The following is a 14,536-nucleotide window of genomic DNA, read 5'->3' as shown; positions in this document are numbered from 1 at the left end:
ATCTCCACCTCAGGAAAGAGTGGGAATGTAATCATTTTTGGATAAAGGCAGAAAGGAAGGACGGGAGGACGGAAGGAAGGGAGGATGGAAGGAAGGGAGGACGGAAGGATTAGATCTGCTTCTAGTCCCCGGACATAGAATAGGTCAATTTATAGCAGCTGCCTGGGCCTGAACAGAAGGACCCTCCTCTTTCATTACCATGAAATGTCCTCAGACCAGGAAGACCAAGGCATGTTTCTCGTAAAATTGCCAGGGTCTATGTTTTCTAACAAGGATTCTAGTTTCTTTTCTCTGGGTTTCTAAATCCACTGTGGGGTAACCTCTGTTATTTTCCAACTTGGCTCACATTGCCACAATGTCAGGGTGATCTGTCCTTTTATGCTTCAGCATCAACCAAAATTAAAAGATAAGATGCTATATCTAGAGGCCCAAAACACTGCAACACTGACTTGTCAGGGCTTGGGGTTGCAAGCAATGCATACAAAGGTATTTTTATTTTGAAAATTTTGGATGTTGTGAGATTTTTTTCATGGTCTTTTTAATGACTTCTCAAGAAAACTTCCTAGGTTGATTTAAGATGCTTACTTATATTGGAGGCAAATTAATAAAGGGGAAATTATATTCCATATAATACAAATAGAAATAAAATATTTATTTTATCAGACCAAACAGTAAGACACTCTGGCATCATGGACAGAACACGGGATTTGGAGACCAAGTTTCCATCCTAGCTCTGCCCTTACTGACTGTGTGACTTTGGGCTAGTCAATTAAATTCTCTGAGTCTCAGTTTCTTCATCCGTAAAGTTGAGATCAAAATGAGAATTATCTAAGGTTCTGGTTCTTTCTTACATACAGAAAAGAGCTAAGCATGGTCCCTAACACACAGTAGGCGCTCTCTAAATGTCTGCTGAATGAATGAACAGGTGGAAAACCAAAGTAAGTGTAATATCCAAAAAAGGGGGCTTGATTCTGGAAAAGAGGCAGATGACTAAAGAAGGAAGATCATGAGCTTTAGAGTCAGACAGATACAAATTCAAGTCCTGGCTTTTCTCAAAACATCCCTGAACCTGAATTTCCTCATCTACAATATGGGCTGAAAATAAAAATAATCACCATGTGGAGTTACTGCAGGGCTTAGAGAATGTATTTAAAGCCCTCTGTAAATGGCAATGGTGAATTATAATTTAGCTATTGGTATACATCTTCCTACTTCATTCAGTACTCGGGGTCAGCCAGGTCACCTACCCCCAAACGGAGCCAGAACCAGAAACAACATAACCTTCAAATTCGAGATCTCTGCATGTGGGGGAAAAGCCATTCTTTCTGCAAATAGCTGCCATGTTTTATTCTAAAATTTGCTCAGTTTCAGTGGTTTGTGTGCATGTGTGTGTGGGTGAGAGAGAAAATGCATCTAGTTCAGAGGGAGCTCTGTCAACAGCACATCTCCGTGTATATATATTTGTGTACACAGTTTGTAAAGTGCTTTTAGATTTTTTGAAGGCAAAAGATAAACTTATTTAATTTAAAATCATCAGCTGGATTGCATTAAATGGAGGGAAAAGCAAAAACGTTCACAATATAGCCATTTGTTAAATTAAACACAATTATTTCTCCCACTACTTAATTAAAAACAGACATAAATACTCTGGATTCTGACATCTCAGATCTTCTTAAATTCTAGCTCTGCATTTCAGCGTGTAACGGAGGGAGGGTCACATTCCAATTTGTGTGTTAAGCAAACCTGAGAGTTACAATTGTATATTGGGACTATAATGACTTCACTAAAACAAGACCTAAACTTTTAATGAACCTGCCAAGACAAATTACAACTCATGGTTCACAGGTAAAGACCAAAGACAGCTGAGACTCAATGCCAGAGACTCTTGGGGAGACAGGGATTAATAGCAACATCAGAGTCAGTCTGTTTTTGTATTAAAAAAAAAAGGTATTCATTAAACAATCACTGCAGCTTGAAGGAAGACAGACAAGTCAGAAAGGCAGGGAGAGAAAGGTGGACAGAGAAAGGGGATGGGAGAGAATATTAACCACTTCCATGTATCGAAGCCTGGGCTGGGCACTTTATATTTATTCTCTCCAATCTTCACAATGGGGATTGCCAAGTACTATTATTGTTTCATTTTCTTGACAAGAAAGATGAGGCTCACAGAGGTGACGTGACTGACTGTGGTCACAGAGCTAACATGCAGCAGTGGGAGAAGGAAGGAATGGAAAGCAGTGCTCAGAAGGCATTTGTTTTCACAGCTTAGTTGACAGACCGACCACCAGAATCAGGATCACCTGGGCTCTACCTCAGGCCTACTGGGAAAAGGCCCAGGAATCTGAATGTTAGACTCACTTCCCAGGTGATTCCTTTGTACAACAATATTTGAGACCCCCCCTCCCATAAGATACTGTAACCCCTTGTTACTCAGAATGTGGGCCACAGATGAGCAGCATCTCACCGGGTGCTGGTACAAAATGCAGACTCTAAACACCCAGCCTGACCGACTGAAGCAGAATCTGCATTTTAACAAGACGCCAGGTGGTTCATAGAACTCTGAGAAGCACAATACAGCCTAACTGCTCTAAAAGACATTATAGCGTTAAAGGAGGTGAAGACAGATTTCATCATTTAGGTGAGAACAGGAGAACCTGAGGGAAAAGCAAGGCCATCTCCTTAATTATGACAAAACAGGTCAGCAAGCTCTGACAAGCCAAGAGTTGGCAAGGGTACCTAACTGTACCTACATCTTATTTCTCTGAGAGGCACATCCTAATTAAAAGTAGCTTTCTTTGGGGGTTTGTATTAATTTCCTTTCATATTTGTGCTCACTTATTAAAAATACAGAATTCTGATTGTAGGAGACCTTAGTTCTGAGCAAGCATGATACTGCGCCTAAGAGAAATCAGGCTGTGAGACCATGAAGCTGTAACTCAGGCACCACTAATGACTTGAAAATCATGTCTCTAAATTGAAGCCACCGTGTCCAGAAAGAGAGAAGAAACAGGGTCTGGAGCCTGGCAGACCCTGCCGAGTGTCAGCCTAACTGATGGTGAGGACCAGGACTGGCTCTCCCATGACGGGAAACAGGCGGCACCGACAGCCTCCTGGGTCACCACTAACCACCGAGCTGCAGCCTCAAATTCCAGAGTCTCAAGGAAACAGGAGACGGAATCTGTGCAGGGCCAGAACGCAAATTAGTGGTGGAGATTTAGAAGTGAGCACACTTTCTACTGCACCTCAAAAGAAGGCATCAAGGGAGGAAACCAACAGCACAGCGGCTGCCAAGACTGCAGAGACCAGCAGCTAGGACAGACACTTCCAAAATAAGGACAGCACGAAGTGATATTTCCTACCCCGGAGCTGATGTAGCCTAACAGCTCCACCTCCCTCATTTTGCTAAGAGGGTAGAATGTTGAGCCTGCAGTTACAGCAGAAGCCCATACACTGTGCACCGTATTTAATGGGAAGGTATTCTCCGCCTCAACGCTACAGGCAAAATTGCAAGTAAGAGGAAAATGGCCTGAAAATGACTACTGCTGTTTAGAAGGAAGAACCTGGGTCTTGCAAGAGTTTTAGGAACCAACGACCAGATTCAGAGGTTTTTATTCAACTCCATTTCCCATGTCAGAGAGGCTCCCAGCCAAGGACCAAGACAGAGTTTTGAGGTGAACTCAAAACAACACAGAGGTTTTCATTAAGCAGAAAATCCATCCCCAAGCGTTCTGGTTAGTGGAGTTTTGTCTTCTGGAAGTTTTATTTTCCTGTAGGGGATTTTATCTCCAGGCTGTGTCACTGCGCTTCTGATATAAACCGACGCAACGTTTTCTGATCTGAACCACTGAGCCCAACGCATCCTATATCACACTGTGATGATCTAAGGAGGAGACAAATTCTGTGCAGTATAGGCGTAAAGAAGAGAAATTCCTTAAAACAGGATGCCAGGCTCCCCGGACACCCACAGGCTTGTGAGGTGGCCAAGGCGCTCTCTCTGAACGAGAACTCTTCCAGTACGAGGGACCAGAAGCTGTTAAGAGCTCATTTAAATCCTCCGGGCTTGCTGTCCGCCAGAGCTCAGGACATCTCGGTTCTCTACAAAACCCCCATCTGATCAGATTGTTCATCCAGCCCTTTGCATGGCTATTCTCACCCTCTTTCCAAACCTTTATCTTTTTTTTTTTTCCTCATCTGCCAGGGGTTGTTGGCTCCAAAAGCAAAAGAAACAAGCAAACAAAAGCTCAGGTAAGAAACCAAAAACCCAAATAACAAATCAGTGAGCTGAACCAAGGGAGATTATAAGGACGAATACAGGTGATGGAGAGACGTAACAAGAATTCCTGTCTCCTTGTCAGTTTCGCCCCTTGGTGTTTAAATGTAGCTGCGAGTCCACACGCTAGGCCACAGATAACACGAGAAAGGCGGTGGGCAACAGCGCTGGGCTCAGGTGCCAGCCCAACATGGCCTTCCAGCTCCTCCTGTCACTCCCTTCCCTCGTTTCCCTGCATCTCACTCCCATCCCTTGTCCAGCAAGCCCAGTCAGGATGGCCTCATGCTGGGTGGCCTCTGTAGCTCTGGGCAAGACACATCCCCTTGTCCACTTCGACTCCCAGGATCCCCAAGTGTCCTCTCACCCGAAGAGACAATATCCCACAGACCCCAGAGGGGTGGAGCTTCCTTACCAATGGCAGTGGTGAGAAAGGAAACCACTTCAGACTCCTTCCCATCATTATAAAAAGCCAGGTGCCAGATTCCTGAATCCAAATACTGGATGAAGCCCGTCTCATGGCTAGAAGGGGGGACAGCTCCCCGAGACTGGCGCTGGGGTCCCTCCAGGCTCCGTGCTTCCTGGGTCAAGAGCCTCCTTCCATCCAGCAGCTCCACAAAGTCAAACTGAAGTACAAAGAGAGCATAATTAGCAGTGGACCTGCTTCACCACAAGGCTAGATTCTTCAGGCTTCTCCCGGGGAGGACACGGGGAGATACAACCTGAAACAGGCAGAAGAGGCTAACGCCATGTGAAGGTTGACCAACCAACTCCAACTCCTTCCCAGAACCCATTTTTCCCTGGTAATAGTCTCCTGATACTCTTGTGAGTGCACTGTAATTAGTGGATTATTTTCAAGTCTCAGAGTTTGCACAGGACAACCATGCTTTTCCAGTGATCAGAAACCCAGCCACTTCATGACTGTTTGAACTCCAACCCCATGCAGGTGATGGCGGGCAGGAATCCCAGGGGTCTAGGATTGGGCCTGGAGCACTGGATGTGGCTTAAATGTCAGTCAAGTGCAAACGGAAGTTTGATTTATACCTGTCTTCCTTTCGTCAATGACGCTTTCTCAACGCTCCAGTTTCAGGGAGCAGTTTTAGGGGAACTAAACTGGATTAGCTCAAAACTCTATCAATAATTACATGCTGTGTCAAATACAAGTGCCGATTGATCCAAGCCTACCAGCGTGAGAGACTTGAAGTCAGTCACACAGTGCTAACAACAGGCAGGTGGGGAAGTCCTGCTGGCCTACTGGCAAGCAAATCATGCAACTGTCTACCTGTCTGTCTGTCTATCTTTAAAGCAAAACAAAATAGATACTTATTCTGTCTCATGTGAAAACGTCTAGGGGCATGAAGTCCAGGAGCAGCATGGCAGTTTTACAAAGAAATCAGAGGGGCCCAGGCTCTGTCTACTTTTCTGCAACTCCATCCTTAGCAAATGTATTTATCTAGCTTTTATCTAAAAATTAAATAACTACGGGGGCTAGGAAGACTGTCTTTGGCCAGGGAGTGTCTGATGGATGCCTATGATTTATATTACTCCAATTCCAGGGCTGGGAGGACCTCACACAAGTCTGCTCTTAACCCATCATGACTGGTAATGTGTCAATCATCCTGGCCGAGCTTTTTTTTTTTTTTTTTTTTAATTGAAGTATAGTTGATTTACAATGTTGTGTTAATTACTGCTATATGGGAAAGTGATTGAGTTATACATATATATACATTCTTTTTTAAAATATTCTTTTCCATTAGGGTTTATCACAGGATATTGACTACAGTTCTCTGTGCTATACAGTAGGACCTTGTTGTTTACCCATTCTATATATAAAAGCTTACACCTGCTAACGCTGGCTGTCTTTCTTAAGTGTTTCTAGTGTGCATGTGTCTGGGTAAATGTGAAGCCCTGAGGAGAGAAGGGATGCTTTACTCTGAGCCAGGTCCTGCACTAGCTGCCTTCTAGATGTGGTTCTCCACTCTTCACAACAGCCCTGTAAAGTGGGTATTGTTATCACCATTGGCTAGATTAGGAAACTTGCTCTGAAAGGATGTTACAGGCTCAAGGTCACATAGCTGATAACAAGAGGATTCAAACCCAGGTCTCTTTGACTCCAAGGTGCATGCTTTTTTCTCTAGATTACACTTCCTGGATAATTTAACTTTGAGACTGGGTACTAGTAAAAAAAGGCTATACAGAGACTTCCTAGAAAGCCTTCCTCTTAACAAGCTCCAAGGATACAACCCTACTCATCCGAAAGGTAGGGTCTGAGAGAGGGCAAATGGATGAATGGGCTATAAAATACATGAAATTTCCTTCAAGCTCAGAGATCCAGGCTTAAGCATTAGGCTTCTTGACTTAGGCTTCTTGAGCAGGGTCCGTGGGGTTCTGGTTACCTGTGTGTGTGAAGGAGGAAGGCCTTTTCTGCCATAAATGCCGACCAGAGCCGCCTTTCCCAGAGACACATTGAATTTCAGATGCATAGGATGGTCTATGAACACCTGAGACCTCCAGAAAGTGCCAGGAGGAATCTTCTGGGAAGCCCGTCTCCCCACGTCGATTTCTCCGGAGTCTATAAAACTGTCCTCTGGAAAGAAACTACTGGGCTTTCCTACCAAGACACAGGGAAGGGAAGACAAAAACATCACCGTTAGCCACATGTGAAACCAGGGACCAGAGCATCTGAGCAAGCAGGGCTCTCCGATGCCTCCCACTCCTCTCTACAACATTTTGCTGTCAGCCCACTCCCTGCCCCAGACTCCTCCGTTGAGGAGTAAGAATGCCCAGAACTTTTTTTTCCAATGATGCCCAAATTGTTCTGCTAAAAATATGCATTCTTCCAAAGCAGAACGGGTCCTCCCCAAGGGCCATCTGTTTACTGCATAATTCTACAGCTTGTTAAGATATATTTTGATCCTAAAAATAATCACTTGCAGTCACATGAGAATAACTCTGTGTGTATGTGTGTGTGTGTAAAAGCATGCATGCTAAAAAAGAAAAGATAGAGGGAATGAGGTGTTGTTATTAACTTTCCAACTCAGAATGGTTCCCCCAGCAGTGGGAAGCATGACCTGAGTAGAGTCAGGTAAATTTTACAAGTTCACTAGTTTATGTGTAATTGGGAGCCAAATTCTGAGGCTCAGACATGTGGATGAGAGTTTGTGTTGGGAGGAGGGGTAGGGTTGGGGAAGATGAGGAAAAGGGTACGTCTGAAGAGAGAAACCATCTCTGAAAAACGCTTCTTTGTCTTGGATGGAGGGCTATGAATATCACTGTGCTAAAGTGGGTAAAGATGAGGGGATTTTTCAAGTTCAGGCACAAACCTTATGACATACTTGGAAATTCAACCCAGGCTCCCAACCCTGCAGGTTGCTGGAGTCGGGGGAGTGGTCAAGAATAAGGTCTCTTGCCCAATTCTGTCACCAATCAGGAGAGTGACCGCTTTCTGGGCGCACCCCAAGTGCCAGGAAGGAAGGCTGCTTATCAGACTTCCTCTATTTAGTAATTAAACACACTCACATGTGAAAAATATAAACTCTAACTTCCTGCCAGACATCAGCCCTCTGAAGAGTTGGGCGGGGGAAGGAGGAGAGGACAGGGACATTAGAAGACCACCCTTAGGACATTAACAAGCCAAAATCAAGTCAACAGACCACATTTTATTTGTCATTAGAAGGACCTCTGGGTATCCTAGTTCCAAGGTTTGTGGTGGTGTTATAGATGTTGGAAGAGACACTTTAGAGACCGAGAATCCATTTATAAAGAAAACACATTTGTGGGAACTTTTTATGAAAAGCACTTGGGGAATAAGAAATTAAAATGTCTTTTTTTCCCTAGCTTTGTAAGATTCCTTACAAAGCACATTTGATGCTGAAATGGAGCTTGGCAGGGCACTGTTGTAGTCATAAAATATTTTACTGTTTTAAATAATAAAATTCAATTTAAATGTTAAACTTCTCCATATGTTATCATTCCTTATAGACTCCTAGGCAGAAACATCAGGTTTTTAGCTTTAAACCGTTAAACGTTATTTTAATTAAAAATATGCCAACAAAAAAGTTAAAATGCATGCTCTCAATAAAAGTATCACTAGTATTCTGTTGTTAGCATGGGAAAGAGCTTACATTTAATTCCTTTATGGAAGGAATATGCCCCAGACTTTTACCTTGAAAATGTAGACACACACAAACCATGCCACTGTGGTTCAAAGACAGAAGCCAAATTCACAAAGCATTAAGATGGAAGAGAATTACTTTCACATTCTTCCTTATCTGATTTTCGGGTTCCCAGTACCACAATCCTTTTATAGTCCAGGTAGAAGATAGTACACCCTTCAGCTTATAATTCTGTTAGGGAGGCAGAACTAGGAGGGAGTATGAAACAAAAGCAGGATGAGTTCTGAGCTTTTTACTGCTAGAAACTGCACATAAATAAGCCCGAGACTCCTAATTCCAAGGACTCATTTCCTTTGTGAGTAGGTAGGAGTCAGAGCTGATGGGATTTGGGAATTGTCTGCATTCAAATAATTCCTGTGTCTGAGAATGAATAATGAAAACTTCTCCCACTTTTTGGCATGCCGTTGGAGAACCCTGCACAGTTCATTTCCCCTCCAGTGAGCATGTTTTTACGAGACAGCTATCGAATCGGCTAAGTTCTTTAGCCTCACAGGTCAGAGGTCAAGTCCAGAGACTCTCTAGAGGTCTGCAGGCCCCAGAGTCATAAGTAAGTTGGCTCTTACCCCAGAGGAGTGGCAAAAAGGAATATTCTTTTCTAGCACTCTAGTATTTCACCAAAGCTGGCCAAAATGGGAGAAAAAAAATCACATTTGGTGTGTATACAATGATATAAAAATAGTAAATTCTGGTCTACGGCACACTCCCAACCAGGACCTTGACTTTCTTGGCTGAGTCTGTGACGGCCACTCTGGAGCTTAGGTTCAAAAGTGACCTTTGTACCAGAAGTCACCCTGTCCAGATCCTTAGGGAAGGGATCATGGCCCAGTCTAAAGGAAAAGTTTGAGAGGGAAAGAGCGTCCCCATCTTGAAATTTAACCTTTATCATTCTTCCCCTCTGGTCCCTAGTGGTCCCCACAGGGACTAACCCTAAGGATGAGATGGAAGCTTCTGGGGGGGAAGACCTACAGCCTGCCGAGTACCTCTGTCTGGTGGGAAAGAGGCATGAGATTTGCTGGGCTAAGGGCTGTTCAGAGTTAGCCCACCCTCATCCTTTCCTGTCTTTTAAAAACCCTTCCTGCCTTTCTCTCTCCAGATCTTATAACCTAAGATTCTTTGTTCTTAATTTTGAGCACCAAGATGTGAGTACTAGGATAGAAAATATCCCACTACATGGCAATACCCACGGTGTAGGTGGTGGAGTGGTGACAGGGGGTACAGGGTAGAGGCAGTTGGAGGCGAAAAGTCCTGTGCATATAACTCTTTTTATTCCTACCTACATTCTGGAAAACAATAATAATAATAAACATTATTAGTAGTAATAGTAATAGAGGTAGCAGTACTAATAGTAGTATAACCTATCATTTATTAAGTTCCAACTACATACTGGGCATCTTTATATGTATCGGTTCTGTTAATCCTCACACTATTAAAATGTATATACGGATGCTCAGAATGCTTAAGAAACCATTGAGATGGAGTCATTTGGGCCGCCCCTTTATTTATTAGAATATGGCTTCTTAGGACATCAAATTGATAAGTTATTAATTAAAACTCTTCAAAGATATTCTCAATGGTGGCAGAGTGCATTGACCTTCTTTAAGAGCGAGGGTCCAATTTAATTCACAGTCCTAGCGGGCTTAATACCAAGGCTAGACCAGGAAGATCCAAGGCCCATTGGAGAACTTCCTGCCATCCTGGGATACAAAAAATTGACAATTTTTATGAACTGGGATCCCACACACAGGCCCTAAAGTTAAAGGGAGACAGTCAGTATCTCAAGACATTCGTAAGAAGGACACTATACAATCAGTGCGTGCCCGAGAGGCTTAACAAAGTACAAAGAGCTTAACTCAGAATTAGGGAGCTCCAACAGCACGATTAGGTTTCACAGGGCAGATTCTACCGGTAACAGTCCTTTTCTTTATAAAGATATACAGATTCAGGCTTCCTATAGCTATGCTGTGGAAATATGCAATCATGTCTGTAAAAGAAATTTCTCAACAAATTACTGAAATGATTGGATAGCTCAAATAAGGGAGATTTGGAAGAACTGAAGTTCCATGCACTTCCCAAGTTCAGTCTTTATTTTCCTGAACTGAGATTTATCCAGATAGGTTCTAAATTCCTAATCAACCAACACTCTCCCCCCTCCCTCCACCTTTTTGGTTCTTTTCAATGCAATAACTTGCACAAAGATTTCTTTAGTTTCCTTAGCAACTGTTTGAAATTTATTTGGTTATCAAAATAAGCTGTTCCATTTTGGAGAGCCCAGCTGAGCCTGTGTGCAGCAATTTGCATGGTTCAAACTGATGGGCAATTTTGATTTCACTGCAGAAAGAAGAAAATACTATCCCTGGCCCACCAATTAAACCATCAGAAATGCTTGTTTATTCAATGCTTTTTTCCCTTTCTCCATTAATGCATAACATAAGTTCTTATGGTTTTACTTCGAAAAGCTGCTGTATTTGGTTTCCATCCCATGACAACCCTGAAATGGTTATAGCCACTTTGAAAATATAGTATAAATTGCAGTTTGATGTTATTCTCAAAGACACAATGAACCTTTAAAATACTGGGTTCATCATATAGTTCACTGGTATAATTAAAAAATATATACCCTTTAAAAATATTCACAAATGCCCCAGACTTTGTGGGAATCTTTGAGGGCAAAATATTAATTAGTCTGGATTTCTGAGATTCTAATAGCTGACATGGAATGGCTTGGGATTTGGGTGGACAAGAAAGGAACTAACATTTGTTGAGTGCTTCTTCATAACCAGTCTTTGAAAAGATAGGTGTTGGCAATCCTTGTTCCACAGATGAGGAAACTAAGGCCAAAGGAGATGGAGTAATGGACCTGAGTTAACAGAGCCAATAACTGGCGGGGCCAGGACTCAAATCCTGGACTGCCTGGCTCCAAGGCCTATTATCCTCTTTCCACCCACCACACTGCTTCCCCTGCCATTGCGGAACAGGGCTCTAATCTTAACTCTGGAATCAGCTCTCTGATATCCTCAGAAGTGACAGGAAATATGCACTCACATCAGGGTTAAGGACTTTCCCCCTTGAGATACGTCTAAGGAACTAGATTTTTAACATCACAATTAAAAACGTAAACTGAGTAGACACTGGTTTGACCAAGGCAAAAGAAATTAAGAACCATGTGGTCTCACATAAACTAGAGGAAGATGTGTCCTCTGTCTCTCCAGACTGATGTATTTTTTGTCACGGTAATTGCTTTCGATGCTGACCACTTTCCAGCATTGCACTGCATTTTAGGGGTTTGTAAACAGGCTTTCCATTTGCATTAGTAATGACAGATAATCCCTTTAAGCAAAAATACTCCAGTGAAAGTAAACCAATAAGCTGGTGCAATTTTATTTTGTCTCTTATCTGCACCTCCTGCTCCTTGGGAAAAAGAAAACAAAACCTAAACAACCCACAAACTAATTTCATTAGAGTGGGAGACTTTCGATAGATCCAACTCCTGTTGAAAGAAAGTCTGATAGAGAAAATACATTTTCCTAAATGAGATCTTTGAGGGTTAAACATATCTTAAATCTGTGTTTGTTGATTCTAAAGACAGTTGTCATTTATGGTATTCACCTATGACATCTGACACTATAAGCTGACACAGGAATCACAAGCCAACAGGAAGGACCATGGACAGGGCCAACCTGAAAAAAAATTCTAAACAACAATCTGGTTAATCAAATGATGATTCTGTTACTAATTTCATATGTAGAACTTGTGAATTAGAATGGACGTTACAGATAATATAGCTCAATAACCTCCTTTTAAAGAGGAGGAAAATGAAGCCCAGAAAGTCTTTCAAGGGATTTGCTTAAGGGCATCACAAGTGGCAGCAGCTGGACTTGGACTCAGGGTTCTTGACTCCTAACCTAGAGCTCTTCCCATGGCTTCATCCATGCTCCCTCCATATCCTATTAAGGTGCAAAGAAAGTGTAAGTTATTCAATGTTTTAAGTCTTAGAATCTTTGTAAAGGAGAAGACTGGCTTTGCCCCCCGCAAAGGAGTAGGCAGAGGTTCTGATTAGGCTCTTTGGAAATGCCCTCAGTTCCCTTAAAGATGACCATAGGTCAAGAGTGGATTTTGGCCTTCAGGACCATTCAGAGACCATGAATAGCTACTCTGGCCAAGCATATGCTACCCTGTTAACCAAACTGATTCCTAGAAGGCAAACTCTTGACAGGACAGGGAAGCTCAGAAGCCATGACCCAAAGTTAACTGAGCTAAGAGGAAAGAAGATGTAAGCAGTGAAGATTGGAGGCCGCTGTGACCACCTTGCTGACTGAGGTAACACCAGAGAGAGAAAGCAGGCCACAGGAGAAGGGATGGTCGCACTGCCTAGAATGATAGCCAGCCTGGCCCATGAGCTCAGACATCCTTCCCGGTACCAATTTTTGTGGGTCTGCCACTTCTTGGCTGATAGTGAAAGAATCTGTGTTGATGGCATGTTAGAAAGAGCCCTAAGAAATTCAGAACATGGGTCTATGGATGTCCCATTCAAGAATGCCAAACTCCAAATGTCACCACCACTTCCATCATTGAAAGAGAAACATCTGTGTCTCATTGTACAATGGAATTTCTTATCCACATCTCCTTCAGGGTCTTATAACCATGAGGTGAGTCAGGTAGGTCAACTTATGGAGACTGCAAGAGCCCTGCAGTCACACAGACCTGGGCTCATGTCCCAAATTCCATTATTTACTGGCTATGTGACTCTGGCCAAGTAACTTAATCAAAGTGATCCTTAGTTTTGGCATCTAAAATGGGTATAATTATACTTACCTCACAGGATCTCTGTGAGGATTAAATGTGAAGTGCTCTTGACAAAAAGCTTTGAACAAATACTGTACAAACACTAATGATTATTGGTATTGCAGATGAGGAAACTAGGGCTCAGGAAAATTAAGTGACTTGCTCAAGGTCACATGGTTGAAAATGCTACAACAGCTGAAGTGGTGTTTCCATGAAACCACAAGGTCCAAGGGTACTTCGCTTACAACACACCCTCTACCCACCTTGCCACACCCCACTCCAGGAGACGCCCATTCATCCCACGAGGTTGCCTCATCATGATCCCACATAATCAAAGACAGCCGCCCAGCAGCGTGAAAGCCCATGATACTTCCCTCAGGGCATGGGATGGGATGTCGCCTGAGCACCATGAGCCCTGCCCAAGCCCCGCTATGAGCTCACAGTGACAAGGAACTGCGATGAAGACACAGGTGGCCTGGCAGCCGGCGTGGAGTGCAGAGGGATGGAGGAAGCACCAGAGCATGGAGCTGTGAGTCAGGCACATGGCGCGCAGAATGGCGGTCTCCTCGGTTCAAAGGCAGACACAGAGGACTCACGACACGAACAACACAGCAACCCTACCTTCCGTGGCTCCTTTGCCTTTCCTGTCAGGGATCTCTAACCCAGTGCCCCCTGAGGGATACAGGGAGACGTCCGTTGGCACAGGCCAACTGCTGGCTGTGTCCTCCGTGATCTCATACATCTGCCCCTCCATCGGCTGCAGGTGCCAGTTTAGGCCAAACAGGTGCATGGCTGTGGTGAGCAATGAGAAAAGTCATCTTTTTCTGCTGGAGGTGGAAATGGAACTCCCAAGCCAGAGGGGAGGGCAAGTGGGGGTGGGGAACACAGGAATTCAGTTCAGTTCAGTTCAACAAAGAGCCCATGAAGAGAGCTCTGGCAGTGCTGAGCGCTACACAGGGGACTGGGGCACAGAGATGATCCAGGCACAGACCCTGCCCTCGAGGGCTCACAGTCTAGGGGAGTGGGGAGAGGGGCAGGGATGAGGGAGTTTCAGGAGGTCTTGGCCTTTTTTTTTTTAACATCTTTATTGGAGTATAATTGCTTTACAATGTTGTGTTAGTTTCTGCTGTATAACAAAGTGAATCAGCTATACGTATACATATATCCCCATATCCCCTCCGTCTTGCATCTCCCTCCCACCCTCCCTATCCCATCCCTCTAGGTGGTCACAGAGCACCAAGCTGATCTCCTTGTGCTAAACAGCTGCTTCCCACTAGCTATCTATTTTACATTTGGTAGTGTATATATGTCC

General features: G+C 43.7%; 1 protein-coding gene across 3 annotated transcripts in view; it reads right to left on the bottom strand.

Annotated features, from left to right (window-relative positions):
- TENM4 (teneurin transmembrane protein 4) overlaps positions 1 to 14,536 on the bottom strand; it is a 391,446-nt gene that overhangs the window by 181,353 nt on the left and 195,557 nt on the right. For 2 of the 3 annotated variants that reach the window (XM_061204090.1, XM_061204087.1), the window contains 3 exons: positions 13,846 to 14,016; positions 6,664 to 6,878; positions 4,683 to 4,893 (listed from right to left, as the gene is read on the bottom strand). In XM_061204090.1, the coding sequence (XP_061060073.1) occupies positions 4,683 to 4,893; positions 6,664 to 6,878; positions 13,846 to 14,016 (597 nt within the window). The remainder of the gene's footprint in view (positions 1 to 4,682; positions 4,894 to 6,663; positions 6,879 to 13,845; positions 14,017 to 14,536) is intronic. The other variant, XM_061204089.1, reaches the window with a different exon arrangement.

Source organism: Eubalaena glacialis, chromosome 10 (genome assembly GCF_028564815.1).
Source record: "Eubalaena glacialis isolate mEubGla1 chromosome 10, mEubGla1.1.hap2.+ XY, whole genome shotgun sequence".
NCBI classification, from domain to species: Eukaryota; Metazoa; Chordata; class Mammalia; order Artiodactyla; family Balaenidae; genus Eubalaena; species Eubalaena glacialis.
This window is presented reverse-complemented; position numbering and strand designations above follow the sequence as displayed.